General features: G+C 35.4%; 1 protein-coding gene across 1 annotated transcript in view; it reads left to right on the forward strand.

The window, feature by feature from the left end:
- LOC148946624 (uncharacterized) overlaps positions 1–20049 on the forward strand; it is a 64167-nt gene extending 44118 nt beyond the window's left edge. The window contains exon 4 of the mRNA XM_089096369.1: positions 19990–20049. Coding sequence (XP_088952495.1) covers positions 19990–20049 — 60 coding nt within the window. The remainder of the gene's footprint in view (positions 1–19989) is intronic.
- The last annotated feature ends 608 nt before the right edge of the window (positions 20050–20657 follow it).

Genomic DNA, 20657 nt, shown 5'->3' on the forward strand with positions numbered 1-20657 from the left:
ATTAGAATTATAATACTCTATCATTGTAACTAATAAGTGTTATATTTCTTTACCATTTTCTATACAGGCACACCTACAGGAAAGGGGTAAGGCTATCCCCCTAGATGTGGAAAAATACCTTGAGATTGATATTTTTTTCTCAAGTGAAAGTTACCCTTGAAATTTCGAAAAAATGCCTTTTTGCATCTTTATGCAGAGAATAGAACAAAATCCTTGCTTCCTCCCTGTATTTGTCCAAACTGATACCCTTGGCTTATACCCCGATCAATGAAAATTGGTTACCGGTGATCTAATCAAAATATTTGCTTTTTCTTTTTGATTTTTTTCCTTGTCAATTCAAAACCGCAGTTTTTTTCCAAAAAACATAGAAACTATTTTCTTTTTACTCTAGTTGAGCAAGTATAATAGCAGTATCGCCAAGATTACTCTGACCGCAGCCCACCCCCATCCGATTTTGATCTTGAAATTTTTTTTAGAAGTTGTAGGTATTAAGCTATTCCCTAGGATTCCTTTGACCTCAAGGCATCCCGAGGGAAATTATTATATGTTTGTTGGTTATGTTTGTTGGGTATTTTTGTTGGTTTTGTTGTTTTTTGGATGTGATTGTTGTTTGTTGGTTATGTTTAGTTGGATATGATTGTTGGTTGTTGTTTGTTGGTTATGTTTGTTGATTATGTTTGTTGGTTATGTTTGTTGTTTGTTGGTTATCTTTTATAGGTTATGTTTGTTATGTTTGTTGGTTGTTGGATGTGATTGTTGGTTATGTTTGTTCGTTATGTTTGTTGGTTATGTTTGCTCCTTATGATTGTTGGTTATGTTGTTTGATGGTTATGTTTGTTGATGGTAATGTTTGTTCGTTATGATTGTTGTTGATTATGTTTGTTGGTTATGTTTGTTGGTTGATGGTTATGTTGGTTATGTGGGTTATGTTTGCTGCTTGCTGGTTATGTTTGTTGTTTGTTGGTTATGTTGTTTATGTCTGTTGATGGTTATTGCTTTGAATATATTTGAAAATAAATGCTGTTACTAGCCAATACCACCCCTTTTTTCTAGGCAAGATTCCTAGGTGTTTTTCCTCCTATACATGTCGAAACATGCCTCCCAAATAGCAAGACTCCCCCACGTTGCTTTTCTAATAAACGTCTTAGAGAGCGTTGCAGATAACTCCATGGAAGATCCCTCCTCCACCAAAAAATCTTTCTACTTTGCTTTGTTTATACTCGTTTTAAAGCATAAAATACCATCGTTTCACCGTGTAACAACCCTACCCCCTTCATTCATTTGAAAACAATTCATCCTTTCAAAAAGATTCATTCTTTTACTCAAAAAGTGCTTTTCTGCAATATCACCCCTTCACGCGTTTAAAACCTTGGCATAGCATTCATCACGTGTGTAAAATCTTTCGCGCCCGCTTTGTATAAATTAACCAAAACATATGTGAATAAGGCTGCTATTCCTGCAATCCTCTCAAAAGGGTGAATTGTAAACAATGACACTCGGAAAGGGTTGGAGTCAATTATGCCATGCGGGAACCGATGCTATAATCTTAGGTTGTTTGAAAAAGGTTTTATTTTCTCCAAATTATCACATAATGGGGGTGAAGCAGTTTTTTATATGATATTTTAGGCTTGGAATTTGTGTATAAGGAGGGGGGCATATGGCGCATCATAAAGACATTTATTTCCATCATAAGTATAGACAAAAAATCTAGTTTTTTTATAGCTATTTAAATGATCTAAATTGTGATCTGATCTAAACTGTGATCTAATTGGGAAATTATTCGCCTGGGTTTGATACACCTCTTGACCCTTGAGGAATATTGCTAGTTTTTTAAGCTTTAAACAGCTTCGTTTTGCTTTTAAATGCTTTGCATTTCTAGGCATGTATTTAAATGTTTTTTTCTAAATGGTAAAAATAAGAACATTTATTTCTATTCTATGCCTGCTGACTGTCGGGTTTATTTCGCACAAGTTGTATAATATAATGTTTGATTGCGAAGCCCTAGCTTATTCCACGTAAATTTTAATTTTTGCTTTCTTGAAAAGGGTTTACCTATTTAAAAGCTTAAGAGGGTTTATGGACAATGTTTAAATATTAATAGCATGAAAAAGGATTCTGTTTTCTATGAATATTGTAGGGGATATCTAGAAGGGGGCACTGATTTTTCGCATATTGGGCTTTCTTCTGTAGAAGAGAGCACCAATTTATATTAAATTTTCTTTTTAGAATTCCCCAGCCCTTTCACTCTCAAGAAAAGGAGCAAGGACAAATGCAATGACCACTGTGAGGGTATTTGTATTAAATATGCCGACCCTTCCAAGCCCCATGCTGATAAATCTGCCGGCCCTTCCAGACCAGTATTGCCTACGTCAGGTCCTGCCCATTGAGCTGCTGTGCAAAATACGCCGGTTCCCGATCATCGAGCTGCAGCCCCATCTTTGCAAGACCGTGACGTCGTTGGCCCGGCTGTCAGGAAGTTAAAAAGAGAGTGGGTGGCTGCTCATATTAAGGTGAGCCCCGCCGTCTCATTTACGCAAGTCCGTGACGTCCCAGGGCCTTCTACGCACCCCCATGTGGGCCGCTCGTCAAAGCCCATAGCGCTGCCCTGTCAGCACAATTTGAAGACATGAGTATATTTATTGATGTAATAAAAAACTTACCGCTTATTTTTTTGCTAGTTTATATTCTTGTTCAAATCCTTCCTTCAACATCAGTTCTTAGCCTACTAAAGGCATTTTTTCACCTCTTTCAGACCTTGAATGGACTTTTCTATTCTTTTAAGTGTCCCATCCCCCTAGTTTAATAGACTCAGACTCCCTCAGAAATAATTAAAAATAATATCATTTTTTCATCATTTTTTCAGGCTTTGAAGGGAACTTTTAGGCTAATAAGTGCTTACTCGTTAATTTTATCAATATTATATAGTAAGTATATCGTCCATCAACCAAAACATTAAAGGTAAAATATGATGATTTTAAATCTCTCCTTTAAAATACTAGGACACCTTGTAGAAACAATAATTCGATGACAATAGTAGCTAGACAAAAGTGACGACGTATTAACTCACCCAGTTGTGTGCAATATGGTAGCGGACGGCTCACACCACGCTTAATGTCAAAATAAATCAAATTCAGAAAGGTGTTTATGAAAATATTGGAGAGCCAGGAAGTTTAAGTTCTCCCACAACACTTACTAAGGTTACCAGAAATAAAAAATTAGCTAGCAAAAGAGTTTTTACAAGAGGAATCCAGTTACAATCTTCATCGAAATCATAGGGTTTATGGTAATCATTATCGAAAAACTAAAGCCTTTATCCTCTTCATATATTACAAGTAGATCTTTTGACTCTATACGCGATTCAAATACGTCATTATAAACTCTACAGTATATTTTAATTGCATAAGTGTTGTTAGTCACCTTGCATACGCAGTTCCATTGAGAGGGGCATCCGTGAACAAGTGTTAAATTGAGAGAGGAATTTGGGACAATATTCGGGGGCGCCCACCCGCCCAGAGTCTCGGGCAAGTGACCCAAAAATTAAAATATTTGTGAAAAATTCAAATTTTTTTCAGAATGTGGGGCTAAGCTTAGGCAACGAATAGGTACTATTTGAAAAATAAAAATGGCTTTAAACGATTGTTTTGCCTGTTATTTCAAGAAAATTTATGGTCCTATGTCAATTTTAAATTCTTGGTCAACCTTCTTAAGACCATAGGCGGGTCTGCCTTGTTTGCCTCTTTTTAAATTCTTGATCAGCATGCCTAAGACTCTAGGCAGGCATGCCTTTCCAAAAACTAAACTGACAAGTATGTGTCCAATAAGAGAGTCATTCATACTCCTGCAATTTACCCGTGTCCCAGCCATTTAAACATTGGCCTGTGGTACAATCAAAGAGAGGCTATGAACTTGCTAAAGCCCTTCAATTCACCTTTGAACAAGAATCATTAAAAAAATTAAACAGATCGTGGAAGTGAATTTGTTAATCCACATGTAAAAAGGGTTTTATTTAAATGTAATACAGTACTCTATCATAGTCACAGTCCTATGAAGGTGACATTGGCTGAACGTTTAATACGAACAATTCGAATTTTAATTTCAAGATATTGTACATTGAAAAATACAGATGCGTTTATTCAAGATTTAGATAAAATAATGCTGATTTATAATCAACGTTCTCATCGACCCTTGTTCAATGCTAGCCATATTAAAGCTCATCATAGTGACAATACACATTTTATTAAGCAATATTCTAACGAAAAGCCGGGCAAGAAAAATTTAATGTTGCTGTTACTTTTCAAATCAATCGTACAAGAAATAATTTTGAAAAGGGAAATTAGTTGTGGAGCACTGAACTTCTGAAAGTGTAAAAAATCTTGAACACTAAACCTATAACGTATCGGCTATATGATTTGAAAGATAAGGATATTGTTGGCGGTTTATTCGACTATGAATTATAAAAAGTTGGAAATAGTGAAATCTATCAAATTAAAAAGGTATTAAGTAGTCGTACTCGCAAGGGTAAGTGACAGTTGCTTGTTTGCTGGCTAGGATTCAACTCTGATTTTGATTCGTAGATACCCGTTTAAGACGTTCATTATGTCTGAAGGTTTTTATGAAAAATTCATTTTCTATTTTCCGACACTATTTATGGTGGTTCGAATAAAACGAGCGATTTTTGGACAAAATTTTCCCTAATCGTTAAGTTCCATAAAATGTAAGTTTCTATTTTAGTTTTTATTATCAGAAATACCTGTGAAATTTTAACATAGAAACACACATACTACACAAATCTTTGAGCACTTGGTTAGACAATCGTTAGCGGTCAGCATTTAATTGAAATTATGAACTAATTTGAATACCCCTTTGTCACATTACCATATAAAGAGTTTGGGACTCTGAACGAAATGTGTCTTGCTATCAACAAAAAATTTCATATCGTAAAAATGGCGTCTTTCAATTCAATTATTCTAAGGAAGATGGTAAAATCTACATTGGTTTTCCCATTGAAAATGAAAAGGTTTTTCTCAGTGATAATCTAAGAGAAGTTCTTGGTTTTAAACATAATGTAATCAATGGTAAAAGTGCAGGAAGCGCTAGTGGTATGAATCATGTCATTTTTACAGAGTATCCACCCTCCTTCTCCTTGGACAGTTGTATATTTCTTTACGCATCCTTTGTCGAGAGATCAAGAGTTTTTAATACCAATATCCCCCTCCAACGTGTTCTTGAACGAAAAACATCTAATGACAACATTCATCACTACAATATAAAGCACCTTCAATGCATTACAGTCAACACTTCGTATGAGGAGCTCTTACACACCCTTGAAAGACCCCATCACCTTCAGTCACAAGTCAGCCCGGAAGCTAAAAGCATCAAAGAAGATAAAAAGATACAAAAAGGATTTCTTTTCCTAGAAAAAATGGCATATCTACCACATAAAGATTCTCACCCTTCAGTCACCTCATCTCTAAATCTTTTCAGTGTGGAAAATCTAAATGTCAGTGTAAAACATGGATACTATGAACAATTTCATCCGCAACAACCGCTCTATGAAAATGTTCATTTTTAAATTTATTCCAATGAAGATTACTTTATAGATTTGAATTCGAAATCTATTGATTTAAATGTCATTGTTAAAAAATCTAACAAGAAAATATCAGGCGTAGCTGTGGGATTGTCCTATAAAAATTGTGTACAAGATAGTTTATTTCGACAATAAGCGTCTACATACATGAAAAATCGGCAAGTATGAGCAATAATGTTTGAAAATATGCAAGTTATATACAATTCATGTTGATGACTCCAATGTCTTATAAACAGTTGAGGGGACAAGCACTGGGTTATGAATACAAAACAGATACTGACGTCACTAATATTCTTAGAGATGCGACAACTAAAGATTTAAATTTAGTTGGGAAACTAAATCATGAGATACTTAATATACCTCAATGACTGCCTCCCAATGTAAGGATTAACATAAAGCTACAACTCGCACCATCCAATTATATTATGCGAAAAATACTGGGTGCTGCACCCGATGTAAAAGTTTCTCTCACGTCAGCAATACTCTTTGTACAAAAACAACAAGTTATGAGTTCTGTTGCTTTAGCAATTGAAAAATTAAGAGTTGCTGGAAATAATATCAAATTACTTATGCCTTAGACAAGCTCAAATCAACGACATAATTCTAAAGGTACGCGTACCTACACCGATTCTTCATTTATCAATGGTGAAATTCCTTCAAAATTGGCATCGGATTTTGTAAAAAGTGCTAGTGCTATTGGATCATGGACAGATTACCCGCATTAGTTAGGACTGTTTAGAGTTTCATCGCTTGTATGTAAACTAAATGGACTCCCGCTCTACAACTTGTCCTTTGATAAATCTTACAAGACCCTATATGAATTAACTGTGCAATCCCTAGATCGAGATACACAATTATATGGAAATGGTATAACAGTGGCACCAATTCACGAAAATGTAGGGGGGGCAAGGATTTTTTTCGATTTTTTTTTTAAATTAAGATGCAAAAAAAAGAACAACATTTAGCAAACATACCTAAAACAGGGGGTAGCGGCGAGGTCGCTGCTTGGCAAAATTGTCGACTAATCTATCCATATCCAGTTTCTTTACCTCCTCTTTTTCAACGGCCATTATCATGAGATCACTGAGCCTGTCGTTTCCCATCGTCGATCGCAGATAGTCTTTCACACGCCCTAATGCCGAGAAGAATCGTTCATTACTGGCAGTGGTCACAGGCAAAGTAGCAACTAGCTTCATCAGTTTTAGCTATGCAGAATAGGCAACTGGGAGGTCGAATAAGATTTCGATAGCTAGAAGAAGATCTATTTTTGAAATATCACTTTTTGACAGATGCAGCTTTGCAAGAAAAAGCTGGGATTCTATGGCATAGTCATCGACATCGAGAATCTCTTGATAATGACAAATAACTCTCTCCACTTTCGAAAGTTCGAGAAAATTGGAACTTGAGGTGTCGAGAGGCAGATAAAGTGTCGAGCAGAGGCATATTCTGCATGAAACGTTGGTCCATCTCACTCGTGAAACGATCTATTACCTCAAAGTACAGAATTTTACCGCAGTCTGATTCAACTGACTGACTGTTATTGCATTTACCGGTTGTTGAGTTTGAAAGAAAGTCTTTGAGACGACTGGGAATGGCTTGACCTCTCTTGCTTCGAGCACTGGTTTTAGATTGTGGAGATTTCGATTCCTGGATATCGTTTAAAGCCAAGAATTCAGATATGTTTTGCTTAAGTTGTTCCATTAGTTATCATTTCTCAGCTTTTGGACTGTCTCATATGTCCCAGAAATCAGTGCAAGTGCCTTATAAATCAGCAAACTTCCGGATTGAAGTTGCTCTGATAAACAATTTACAATGACTAATACTTTTTCCATTATGTGTAAAGTTGAAACAAAAGAGGCAGAGTTGATTTTGTCCAGTAGTCCTTTTGCTTCACACGCTGCCTCGCCATTGGAACTATCAGAGACTGTGGCAAGCACAGCAACAATGCAATCATATCTGGCCTTCACCTTCGAAATAGAGCGGACTGCGTAAAACCAGCGAGTCTGGACGGTCCTCTCTAGCTCCAAGACTTTTTGCCCGCTAATACGCTGGGATTCCGCAAATAGCTCGTGACGAGTACTGCTGCATGATATAAATGCGTAAAGTCTTTGCACCACAGAGAAAAATTCAGAAAGTTCACTGATATTTTTTAGGCAGTCAGTCAAAACCAAGTTTAATCTGTGGGCGTGACAGTGTACATAAACTGCATGAGGCACCTTCTCCATAAACTTTGCTTGAATCTACCATTTCTACCATCGAATCTACCATTTGATATGTACCTGAGTAGGATCGCTAATTGTTCTTTTCTAGAAACGTCTTTTGTCTCGTCGACAAGAATAGCAAAGTAATTAGCTGATTTTACTTCTGAAATAATATTTTTGGCGCAAGGCATTTCCTATCAGTGTAACTGCGTCATTTTGGTACTGATTACTGCAATAGTGACCATATCGGTGCTGTAACTTGGCCTTCAGCTTTTCGTTGCCTTTAAACATTTCCTCCATCAATTCAACCAAATTACCCCGGTTTGCAGATGTTTCTGATTCGTCATGACCCCTCAAAGCAGGACCTTGCTGGCCAAGAAAGCAAATAGCGCGAAAAATGTACTTTACATGATCTCTATTTTCGTGAACCTCTTGAGATCTGGATTAAATTATGGCATTCGCTATAGATTTAGAAGTATCAGTACTCATTATCTTAAATTTCGCCCATGCTGACATACAATGTCTATGTCTTTCAGAACCATCATGTTGTTCTAATAGAGCAGAACTCTCTTTCCGCTTGGAAAATCCTGACTCAATGAAAGCCCTTTTTCCAGCAGTTTCTCCAGCCCTTAGTGTCCCAATAGAAAAATGGCGACAAGCAAAACAAAACACGGAATTCAAGTTTTTTTTAGTATTCAATCCATTTATAAATCTTATAGTAATGTGCACTGAATTTCCTTCCGCTAGAAGTGGAAGCCGGATATCTCTCAAGAATAGGTTGAGCTGGTTTGTCGTGACGCGTCCTAGATATATCTGAGAGAGTTTTTTTGACTGCTACTGGAACCCGCAAGGGGTTCAGTGAAGCAGAACGAACTTTAATGTTGATCTGAGCTATTTATTGTTCCGCTTGTTTCCAAAATTTTGTCACAGGTGGGGAAATTTATCTCAACTAACCCGAGACTTTGGGCGCTGACACTATTGCCAGTTTCTTGCACTATAGTTTCTTCATTTTTCTTCTGCATTTTCACCGAAAAAATCCAAAGTTTGTTGTCGCTTTTTACTCATAGTTTGATTACGATGTATACCTGCTTTCTGCTGATAAAGTGTTTAATTTTATAAACGTAGCCGAATCATTCCGAGTTATTGGTTCTCATAGAGGAGGCAGAAGAGTCTCTTTCACTATAAGCTATGTGTTTTATTGTACTAAGTTTATGTACAGTAGTTTAAGATAGATGCAGTTAAACGAGTAGTAGACAAGGACTTCACTCAGACACGGCAAGAGAAGAACTGAAGAAACACGTAAAACACACTTAGAAAATCACTCCCATACTCCAAGGTGAAACTACCCCGCTTAGAAACCCCATAAGCCAATCACTTACATTTCCTGTTCACGACAGTCCCATACACTCCACTGGAACTATTCATCCCATAAACTATTCAACAACGTCAAGAATCTGCTGACCAAAACCCCTTGAAACCCTAGAACACATTTCCTTTCCCAGCTACTAAAAAAGGCAATATACAAAACTCATAGTTTACAACGAATTCTTCACAAGAACAATAACGAAACGGGTACTGACCACATGGAGCTTAGTTTTGAATGAACCCTACTCAGAAATAAAATAGTGTAGACGCGCTCGCTTTTAGACATTTCAAAACAAGATTATATAATTAGGGCACCAGTTTGTTGGTCGTATTTACTGGACCAGTTGCTGGTTTAATATAGCACATAACTAAAATAGAAAATAACTGTGAAATATAAATAAGAAGGTAATTTTCAAAGTCTAGGGGGACCATGCTCCCCCCCCTCCCTGCCCCCCATAATTGGTGCCACTCTGGTATAAGTGAAGAAATGTTTGCGAAAACTGATGCCATTATTGTATTGGATTTGTCCGGTACTCAAGATTTGACAAATGTCCAAACGAGTACTGTATGTTTAGAGTGTACCTTTGCCAAACTATTGGAGGAAAGTATTGCATTAATCTCGCTAAATTGATTTGAAACTTATTCGGAAATTACCCCTGACGGCACTGTTTTATTAGACTTTGCGCCATGAACACAAATCAAATAATGAGCGTTTTCAATATGGACCCATACATGTCAAAATATAAATCCTATTGCATACCTTCAGCTTTCCCAGAGATCATTCAACATGTTGACAATACCATTATTATAGTTAATAGTAGTCCATTAACGGTAAAGACGAGACATTGGTTATGTATCTTTAAAAAAAAGCAATATAGAAATTTTTGATCCTCTTGGCCTACCGTATACATTCTACACACCTCATATTAAAAATTATATTGAGAAGAGTGGAAAATTTATTATTCAGAATTGGAAGTGGGTACAAGATCTATCAACCAAAAGCTGTGGTTTTCAGGCTCTATTTTATTTTATTTTTCGAAGTCATTATTTTATTTTTCGAATTTTTCAACATTAATTGTGACAATCCCCGATTGAAGGACTTTCTAGTTGAAAATGCTCTTTTCTACCTCTATCATATAAATTTTGGTGCCCTAAAAGTGAAATGCTCTAAAAAAGTATGTAAATTTGTTTATTAATAAAATTTGTATATGTACAAAACACAGTGTCCTTTCTAGATTTCTTCTTCTACGTATAGGCAATCATCAGAAACGATAAGTGGTAACAGTTCATCGGGATTCAACTTGGATTCATCTTTACGTGCAAAGTCAGGTTCACATTTTCTACAATATAGTGTAACTTCATATAAAGTCAATAACACTACTCTGATTCATATTATAAAATTCGCGTGTTTCAATTTGCTTATTTGAAGCAATTTCACATGCAAAATTTTCATATGAAGAATCAATTTCTGTAACAGCCAATTCAAATTTTGTAGGTTTATAATAAAAGTAGCCAGTATCTTCACAGCGATGTTGTAAAAACCAGACTGTTGTATTATTCTAGCAATGGAAGCGCAGACCAGGTTCGTCTCCCTAAAATAATTTAAAACCACGACGATACCAGTCTCTTAAGAATAAATGGAAATCCCGTTTAGGGTTTTTCGTGATCATGTCAGAGTAAGTATTTTCTCCTTGATCACATTTATCATAGTGACAATTGGATTATATTAAATCTCTATTATGAGAGTCACAAATATCTTCAAGACAGGAGCTACAGTCTTAAATTTGCCCAGCATGTCCTCTATGCAATTTACATGGATTGCATAATTTATATTTTATTATTATAGTCATCAGCAAAAGTAAAATTCTCAAAGGATGAGCAGCTGTCCAAACTAAACAAGCATAATAGACATGTGTAATACATTTTTCGATCTTGACTGTCTCACTTCAAAAAATAAGCTGGCTTGAGGTCGATAAAATGTCTCCTAGGAGGAGTGGGTTCACAAAATGGTTGTCTAAGTAGTAGTCAAGAGCAGGGCCACAATATCATTTTTTGTCTCAATTAATATATCTATAAATTGAATAAAAGCTAGGCAACCACGACGATAAAGTTTCATACAATAGTCCAAACATGGGGAATCAGTTCTCATTATATCTTTAAGCATTTCCCGAGAAAATATTTTTCGTTGAAGAGATAATTCCAGAAAGTCATCACCCAAACTAACCATTTTTCTAATTTTACAAGATTACGTAAGATTTTCTGATTCTTAAATCTATCAATTTTAAAACTCTTACTACCAAATACAGACTAACCGTTTTCTATAAATTGTTCTCTGAAATATGTTTGGCCGGCGCAATTAATCTATCTTATACTCTCTGTATGTGCACTATATTCACCTTAGCCCCAAATTATAATTGTTCTTCCAACTTCAATTTGCGTAATGTTATAACATATCCATTGTACATCTTGTCCCATTTTAGGGTTAGTCGGGAACCTCTTGTAATTTCCACCGCCACCTTAGGCACTCTAGGCCTCGTTTCATCAACACTTTCAATATTCAATAATTTATAAGCATCCATTTTGATGTTGACTGTCCCACTTCCAGAAAGAAACTGACTCTCTATCAATAAAAATGTGTAAAGAGCAGTTGACTTATGATATCTTTTATTTTATTAGTTTAGGCAAAAAATATGCTAATATTATAAATCAACAAAAGTTTTTAGAATCGTGTAAAAATGAAAATCTTATTCCTAAGTCCTTAAGATATAAATTGAATTTAAATACCCGTAAAGAAGCGAATTTCGCGCACACATTACATTTAAAAACTCTCGTCCACATTATTAAGGAAAACAAACAAAAACGACACATTATTTTCTCAGAAAGAAAATCTCTTGAAAAATTATTGTGCGAAAATCAGTCCACGGTTGATTATTCTCAGGTTGTACGATTGGAAAAGAATTTATTTAGTCACGATTTTCGTTTGTCTAGAGAACGTCTTTATAAGAAATTGGAATGTCTGAGATATGAATCTTTGATGAATCATCGTGTTTATACCTCATGGTTTAATCCAGGAACCACTATTGTTAATCTCTCCTCTAGAGCTCTTGAACTTAAGGAAATCCAAACTCTTAAAAAAGGTCCAAAATTTTCTTTTCCACCAAAACAAGTTCCTGTGGCATATATAGTTTCATCCTTACAATTCTCTTTGCACAAACCTTACATATTCATTTCTAACCCAGGTGAAGTGAGGTCTTGTTTAATTAATACACTTTACGGCAGCCAAAAAAAAGTTACGTCTCATACTAATTAGACGCCAAAAATTTTGCAAGACATGAAAACCTTGTCTAGTGTTCGCAAAGGCCCTTAAATTATAATAACTAAAGCAGACAAGGGAAATTCACTTGTACTCATGGATACCTTAGATTACGACAATAAAATTTATTCACGCTTAAATGACACAAATACATATACTCCCATGAATCACAGCTATACTGATTTAGCTTGCGAATACAAATACTTACAAATCAATTAATCTAAAACAAAACAGCATAAATCATCCGCAATTGTATTATAAATTTCTTCCCTTGGGTAGATTTAGAACAATGTTTTACTGTTTACCAAAACTGCTTGAAAACGGTCTTTCCCTAAGGCCAATTGTAGCATATACGAAAGCCCCTGCTTCCAATATTGGAAGGTGGTTATGTACAGCCTTCAAACCGTTACTTTATTCCCAAAAATCGTACATATGTAATTCGGTAGATTTAGTAAAAAAACTTAAAAGTTCAAGCATTTCAAAAAACACAATAGTAAGTAGTTTTGACATAGTTTCTATGTACACAAATATTGATGTAGCAATATCTTAGCAGTTACTAAAAAATAAAATAGAAGAAAACTATCATTTAATTGAAGATTAAACAATTGGAATAGATTGTGAGGTTTTAATGTCCCTAGTCAGAATTTGCAATAAGTGTTCAACCTATTTTCAGTTCCACAATTCTTTTCATCAACACAAAATTGATCTCCCTATGGGGGCACCGCTATCCGGGTTATTAGCGAACATTTATGTAGAACACCTTGAAAATTGGGCCTTAAATTCATATTTTTTAAAACATGTTTATTGGGGGCGTTATATGGATGATGTAATATCACTCTGGAATTATGGGGAAAATGAACATAGGGGCTTTCTAGATCACCTTAATACATATGACCGAAATTTACAATTTACCTTAGAAATTGAAAATGCAAATAAATTACCGTTTCTGGATGTATTAATTATTCGTGACATTGATAAACTGGATTTTACAATTTACAGAAGACCCACACAAAATAACAGATATCTACATTTTAAATCCAATCACCTCCCACAAGTTAAAAGAGATGTTGTTACATCTCTTGTTGACCGTGCCCTAAACATTTGCTCTGAATCTTACATCACAGATGAATTAAATTTTATTAGAGACATACTTTTTGGAAACGGTTATCCTATTGTCTTTATTAACAATACAATTAGGCGAAGATTGGCAAGACACTCCCGTAAAACTAAGGGTCTTTTGCAATGTGAAGTTCCCGTCAAGCCCTCCAATATAATTTACCTTTCATAAATTCCAAAAGTCACTACAAGTTTAAAAAAAGTTTGCACACAAAATAATTTGTATGTTTTTTTCACAAATAATTTATAAATCGTGAATTTCTTAAATCCTGGCAAAAAAATAATCCCAGCTACTCGCCAGAGAAGGTTTTATCAAATACCATATGGCTGTGGCCATTTTTATGTTGGCAGAACCCATCAAAATTTAGAAAAACGCCTGCAACAACACAAAGATGACATAACTAAAGCTTTAAATTCTAATAATACAAATATTTCCTTTGATTCTGCTTTAAGCAGTCACATATATGATAACCCTAGTCATAAAATGCTTTTTGAAGAAACTTGCTTTATTAACAATGATTTAGGCATAAAACAGGTTGTTCGAGAGGCAATTGAAATTAGAATCAAAATAAATAGTAATATTTCTTTAAATAGAGATTTGGGGGAATATTCGCTTAATTCCCTATACACAAATTTAATTAAAAATGATTTGACTAATTATATTAAAAAACCAGTAAATAACTCCACTCAACCTATTACGAATAGACCGTCTAGGCTGCCTGCCAAGAAGGCGAGATTAGCTTTAAAATCTTGTCTGTAAGTATTTTAATTCCATCTGAATGAATTGTTCTCTGTCCATTTCGTTTGGAGTACCAGTCCTGGTTGAACTTCCTTGAAGTAATGATATTAGGGCTGTTTTAAAAAAAAATTTAACAGTTTTTATAATTGAATTTTTATGTAAGTTTCTTTTATAGTGTTTTTATTCTCTTCGTCTGTTTTGCTGAGGACGGCCCTTGGATATAGGGTCAAAATATTCATTTAAAGTTGCGTTCCACTGTCTTGTATAAAAAATTTCCCTGTTGTTCCACTTATTTGTTTATTGTAGTGATAATAATAATAGGTTGCTTATATTTAATGATTTTTGTGTAGAAAACATTTACTTTAAAGCCTTAGTTGACAGCGGAGCTACAGTCAATATCATAAACTCATGCGTATTTAATATGTTGCCTCTGCATATTAGGCGACAGAGGAACCCTAATAATCCCAATTTATCTAGTGTGATAGGGCATAAACTGGATGCAAGGGGTTCAATTTGCCTAAACCTAAAAAGAGACAATAGGATCTTCCAGACAAATTTTATAATATGCGATAACTTTCCGTAAGAAGCAATTATAGGCGCAAACTTTTTAAGGTCCAATAGAGTACTATTAGACATAGCAAACCAGAGGCTCATCTACCCGGCTAAGGTAGGGGAAGAAATTTCTACCTTAAGAAATCGTAACAGAGGTTACGAAGACAACGTAACAGTAAACAAAATTTCTGATGGTATAATGTCGCAATCATTTGAACCTCATGTCTCGCAAGTAGGAAAAGGAATAATCAGAAACTTATCCAATTATTCTGAAAGACATTGCAGAGATGAAGTAAATTTAAATAATAAAAGTATTGAATCTGCAAAAATAAAAATATGAGATATGCGACAGTACAGGTCAAACAAAATCAAGAAAATAGTGGAATTATGGAAAAACATAGTAAAACCCAAAGCGACGCCACAAGATACCACAATGGCGCGGCATAGCGCCAGTATGAATCTAATAAACAATGCAAATAAAGAGAAATATTACGGATTCACGATAAGGAAAACAAAAGTCCCTCCCAAAACGATGCAAAAAATTCAAATATCACAGATGATTGAGCCAGTAGTTAGCAAATCCAAAATATGGTTTGCGACCCCATCTGAAATTCCCGAAAATCTGCTATGCGAGGAACAGATTATATTTTATGACAAAGGAGAATTTCTTCTACATAATTATTTTATATTTATTTTATGGTTTAATCGGGAGTGCTAAAAATTTTCTCTATTACTTTTCTTATTTTATTCTACGTCCCTATCTAAAATTCATCTACCGGACTAAGATTATTTATGGTTCTAGGCTAGCTACTATACTAAAGATTTTTTTCTTCTACATCCAACACTGATTACATTTACATTTCCAACAAGGTTGGGGTTATTCTACCTTCACATTTTTTTTGAATTCACTTTTTACAAGGTTTTTTTTTATTTTGCTGTCTATATGGCACACTACTTTCTATCTACTCTACATTAAATGAATAGCTCGACAACGCTACACATAACTCTATCTGGACATCTAACATTACATACAAGAACGATTTAAAACACACAATATTGGGATTACCATATTCACTGGTAACATTGAAACACTTTCAATGGGGATGTTTGCTACGCAACGTTAATGATGGGATATTGGGATTTCTGAGTTATCAAAGTTATTAAGAAGTAACATATGTAAATTCACATCTATTTCATCACCATTTGAGTCTTTAGTGTACTCAATCCTTCTGTTGTAAATTATTGTCCTTCACTCTTTTCGTCTTGGCAAAATTTTTTAAAGCACTTACGTTATGGTTTCTTCATGGGACAGTTCAAGCACGATTGTGTTCACACGTCGAGCTTTCTCTAATTGTCAACTGGGAAATGATGCTTCCAACTACAGGTGTGGGATATGTTATCAGGGTTCATTCTCACCTGCTATTTTATAGTTCATAGGGTGCCTTATCAATAAGGGGTCGAACACTGGAAGTGCGTTTATTTTCTTCTCAGCATATCATTTTTGGGATATTTTTAGGCACACAGAGAATGTATTCTCGCATAAAATTGTTCTTTTGCGCATTTAGGGATCACAGTTCTCTTATAAAATTGTTAGTTCATGGCTTGTGTCTATTAACCTTTGCGGTGATTCCTAGGTTAATCACGGGGGAATTGAAGTTTGGGTTTGGAACAGGTCGAGATCAAACTATAGTGACTCCTTCGACATATTGTCTTTAACTTGTGGGAGGGGTGTTTTGTCACTGAGGGGTTGGTCACTGGGGTTAATTTTGGTTTCCAGGTCAATTGTTCAGAAATTATCTCGTAACGTTTATGGGATAACAGAGATATGAATTTTCCACACAGAGGGGATAGGATGGATTTCAAGTGATGGTCGAAAGGGATTCGACCCGTAAGTCTGTAACACATAAATAGTTTTTGGGGTCATCAAATATCATAACTATACGGTCATATGGTATATGGGTCCAAAATGATTATCAAAGGCGATATTTATGTACTTATATCTTGTACTGGTCGATGGGGTTCTCAGAATTTATGTGATTATATAGTTCAATAATGCACTGGATACTGAGATTCAAATATAGTGCTACCTGATACGTAATATGGTTCGTTGTCGAAAAAACAATGATCAAAGGTAACTGTTGTTTTAGTAGACGAAGCTGGGATGAAAATTGCCTGGAGTGTATGGTGAGTACTCTTCGTTGGTTGAAGTATGATGAAAATAGATGCTACTAGGTTGTATCTGCACTGAGCAACTCAAAAAAAAAATAGCGACGAAGACCACACTGCCTTTCCATAACAAACAACAAAAGTACGAAGAACAATAGGGAAATCTTTTTTCAAGACAGTGGAGATAATTTGAATGAATTTTTCTGCCCTATGTCCAAGGTTCGTCCTCAGCAAGACAAAAATATATGAAAGAAAAAAGACTCACAACAACATGCAACCAATAAAACCGAAAATTAATTTTTTTTTCAAAGCAGTCCTAGCATCCTTACTTCAGCGAAGTTCAACTAGGACTGATTAAAAGTAAGGTAAAATAAGGCGATTCAATGAGATGAAAAAAAAATAATTTAAAAACACGTTCTTATTGCTATTCCAGCTTTTTTGGCAGCTAACCTCAAATGTATTTTTGTGACCGGTTCTGTGTTAATATCTATCGGTTTTTTTAAATAATTTGTAAGATCAATTTTAATTAAATTTGTGTATATAGCATTTAGTGTATATTCCCCCAAGTCCCTATTTAAGGATGCATTAGGCAGCCTGATAACATATCCCACACCTTTAGTTGGAAGCATCATTTCCCAGTTGACAATTAGAGAAAGCTCATCGTGTGAACACAATCGTGCTTGAACTGTCCCATGAAGAAACCATAACGTAAGTGCTTTAAAAAATTTTGCCAAGACGAAAAGAGCGAAGGAAAATAATTTACAACAGAAGGATTGAGTACACTAAAAACTCGAATGGTGATGAAATAGATGTGAATTTACATATGTTACTTCTTAATAACTTTGATAACTCAAAAATCCGAATATCCCATCATTAACGTTGCGTAGCAAACTTCCCCATTGAAATTGTTTTAATGTTACCAGTGAATATGGTAAACCGAATATCATGTGTTTTAAATCGTTCTTGTATGTACTGTTAGATGTCCAGATAGAGTTATGTGTTGTGTTGTTGAGCTGTTCATTTAATGTAGCATAGATAGAAAGTAGTGTGCCATATAAACAGCAAAATAAAAAAAAAACCTTGTGAAAAGTTACTACCAAAAAAGATGTGAAGGTAGAACAGCCCCAATCTTGTGGGAAATGTATAAATAATCAATGTTACATGTAGAAGAAAAAAATCTTTAGTATAGTAGCTAGCCTAGAACCATAAAAAATCTGAGTCCGGTAGATGAATTTTAGATAGGGACGTAGAATAAAATAAGAAAAGTAATAGAGAAAATTTTTAGCACTCCTGATTAAACTATAACATAAATATAAAATAATTATGTCGAAGAAATAGTTAATAAATTGCGAACATTTTAAAAGCCCAAAGGCAAGCAAGTACTAATGACGGGATGTCATTAATTGATGGGAAGGGTAATATGTACCGTGAGTAAAATGCGATGTATTTAAAATACAAAAATAAATTTCCTTCTTTCTAAATATAATTCCGATTTCCTATAATTAAGTTAAATCTATTTTCAAAAATTAAAAGTCATAAATCAGAAAAGAAAAAAAACCGCAGTTAGCCTCAGACAAAGAACGGCTCTATCCAAGCTTTGGATTTCGCTAAGAGAGTGGGCAATAAAAAAAGTGCTACGCACAATATTTCTAAGGAAGTTTAAATGATAAGAACCGTGTGAACGTTTGAATCATCAGAAATATTTAAAACAATTTATTGGACAAAGGGTTCACATCCTTGGGCCACTTCATCCAATGGTGGGCCAGTTCTTACGGCGCAGTACAGAAAAAACTACATTTGATAGTGGGGTAAAATTGCTTTTTGAAAATATTCGTAAAGGAGATTCAGGATCATTTAGACATAATTGTTTCGACGTTCAAGTTTTGCAATTCCTTCATTGCTATATCTCAGTCACCGTTATTGTCGTTCGAAGTGACTCACTGCTGTTCACCTAAATATGTAAGTCTCAATAAATCTATTGTTTTTTACCTGTGTTTATTTCATTTTATATGTCTATATCTAGCCTAATGACAGCTAATTACTTCGCATATCTCCAAGGACGTTCCCAGGGAATCTGATCTCCAGATCGCTCGAAGAAAAGAGGTCACATTTATATGGCTACACATGTTATTTTCTCTCAATATTTGAGGGTGGCGCGGTTATAAATTTACTTCACTCCCCATTATTGTGGCGCAGGGCTCGATGGCACAATCTTTAGCGCTATAAGCGGCGCTATCGGAGAACTAATAAGGTGTAAGTTCGCAGTTTTAAAGTACGATATTAGATTTGACGCGGTCAATATTTATTACCAATTAAGCCCAGTCCTTTTCTTTTACACCCACATTTTTATAGTCACATGATAAATTTCATCGCTACAGAACAAAAATGGCTATCTTAAATTTTGATTGGATGTGTTTGAGGAGATGATGGGCGTGGAGGGGGGGGGGCTAGGTGCCCTCCAATCACTTTTTACTATAAAAAAGGGCACTAGCCCTTTGAATTTACAACCAAATGAGCCTGTTTTGAAGTTTCTACGACAACTCCTTTTATAAAAACCTTATATGCCCCTAGGGCATAACTTAAAACCCTTGCCCTGAGGGTTGTGGGGGAGTTTTCTCCTCAAAAATATATTATCTATCTGGAAATCAGCGACGCTGAACAAAACGGCTATCTCAAAATTTTTATTGGATGTGTTTGGGGGGATGATGGGTGTGGAGAGGCGGGGCTAGTTGCCCTCCAATAATATTCGACTATTAAAAAGGGCACTAGAACTCTCGATTTCCAATCGACTGAGCCCCCTTTGAAGTTTCTACGACGACCCCTTCCGTATGAAATGCCTCTGGAAAACAAATAATAAATAATAAAACATTGGAGCCGTATGGCCTTTACTATAGGCAACGATACAGCGTTGCCTCTGATTCATTATTCTGAACGGTGCATCTCCATCTAGACAAGTTTTGAACTTGATGATGCCAAATTCTTTTTCGTACCTCAACCAACGTACAGCTAACCAAGAGAATGGCTAATTTTCGATGTCCACTGTCCTTTTGACACATCTTTTCCTGAAAAATTCGTTCAAGTCAAACATTTTTTACTTTGGCATCTCAGTGGCGGTCATGGTAATTTTCTCCCATGCAAGACGTATTAAGTTCGTCCAGTCAGCTGGAACTCCAATTTCAAAGTCTGTATACTTTTGGCCTTCTCAATCCTGGCATGATCGCTGTCGCCTTCGAGGTGAGTATGTCCGGGTTCGAGAAACTTTTGATCTATCCATTCAAAATCCTCCGAAGCAATTTTGGAAAAGTAATACAAAAACATTCCGGTCACATACATATTTCGATTCAGAGAACCACATGTGTCCGGGTACAAGACTAGCCATGTTATTCTTGACGGCAGTGCCTTCATATGCTTAAACAGACAAGAGACTACCTCAGAGGCTCCCTTCTCTTCCATTCCTTCGTGCCAAAGGTAATTGTATGGCTTTTCCTCTTTCAAACTGCTTATTACGTGAATGGTAAGGTTGTAGGTCCACAGTTGCCTTTTGTAGAAAGCTATTTTAGTCTGCACAAAGGGCGTAGGAAGACACTGCTGTAGATCAAAACCCACAACAGAGTGGAA

The sequence above is a fragment of the Artemia sp. Qi Xiang Cuo genome, chromosome 11 (genome assembly GCF_049724085.1).
Source record: "Artemia sp. Qi Xiang Cuo chromosome 11, ASM4972408v1, whole genome shotgun sequence".
NCBI classification, from domain to species: Eukaryota; Metazoa; Arthropoda; class Branchiopoda; order Anostraca; family Artemiidae; genus Artemia; species Artemia sp. Qi Xiang Cuo.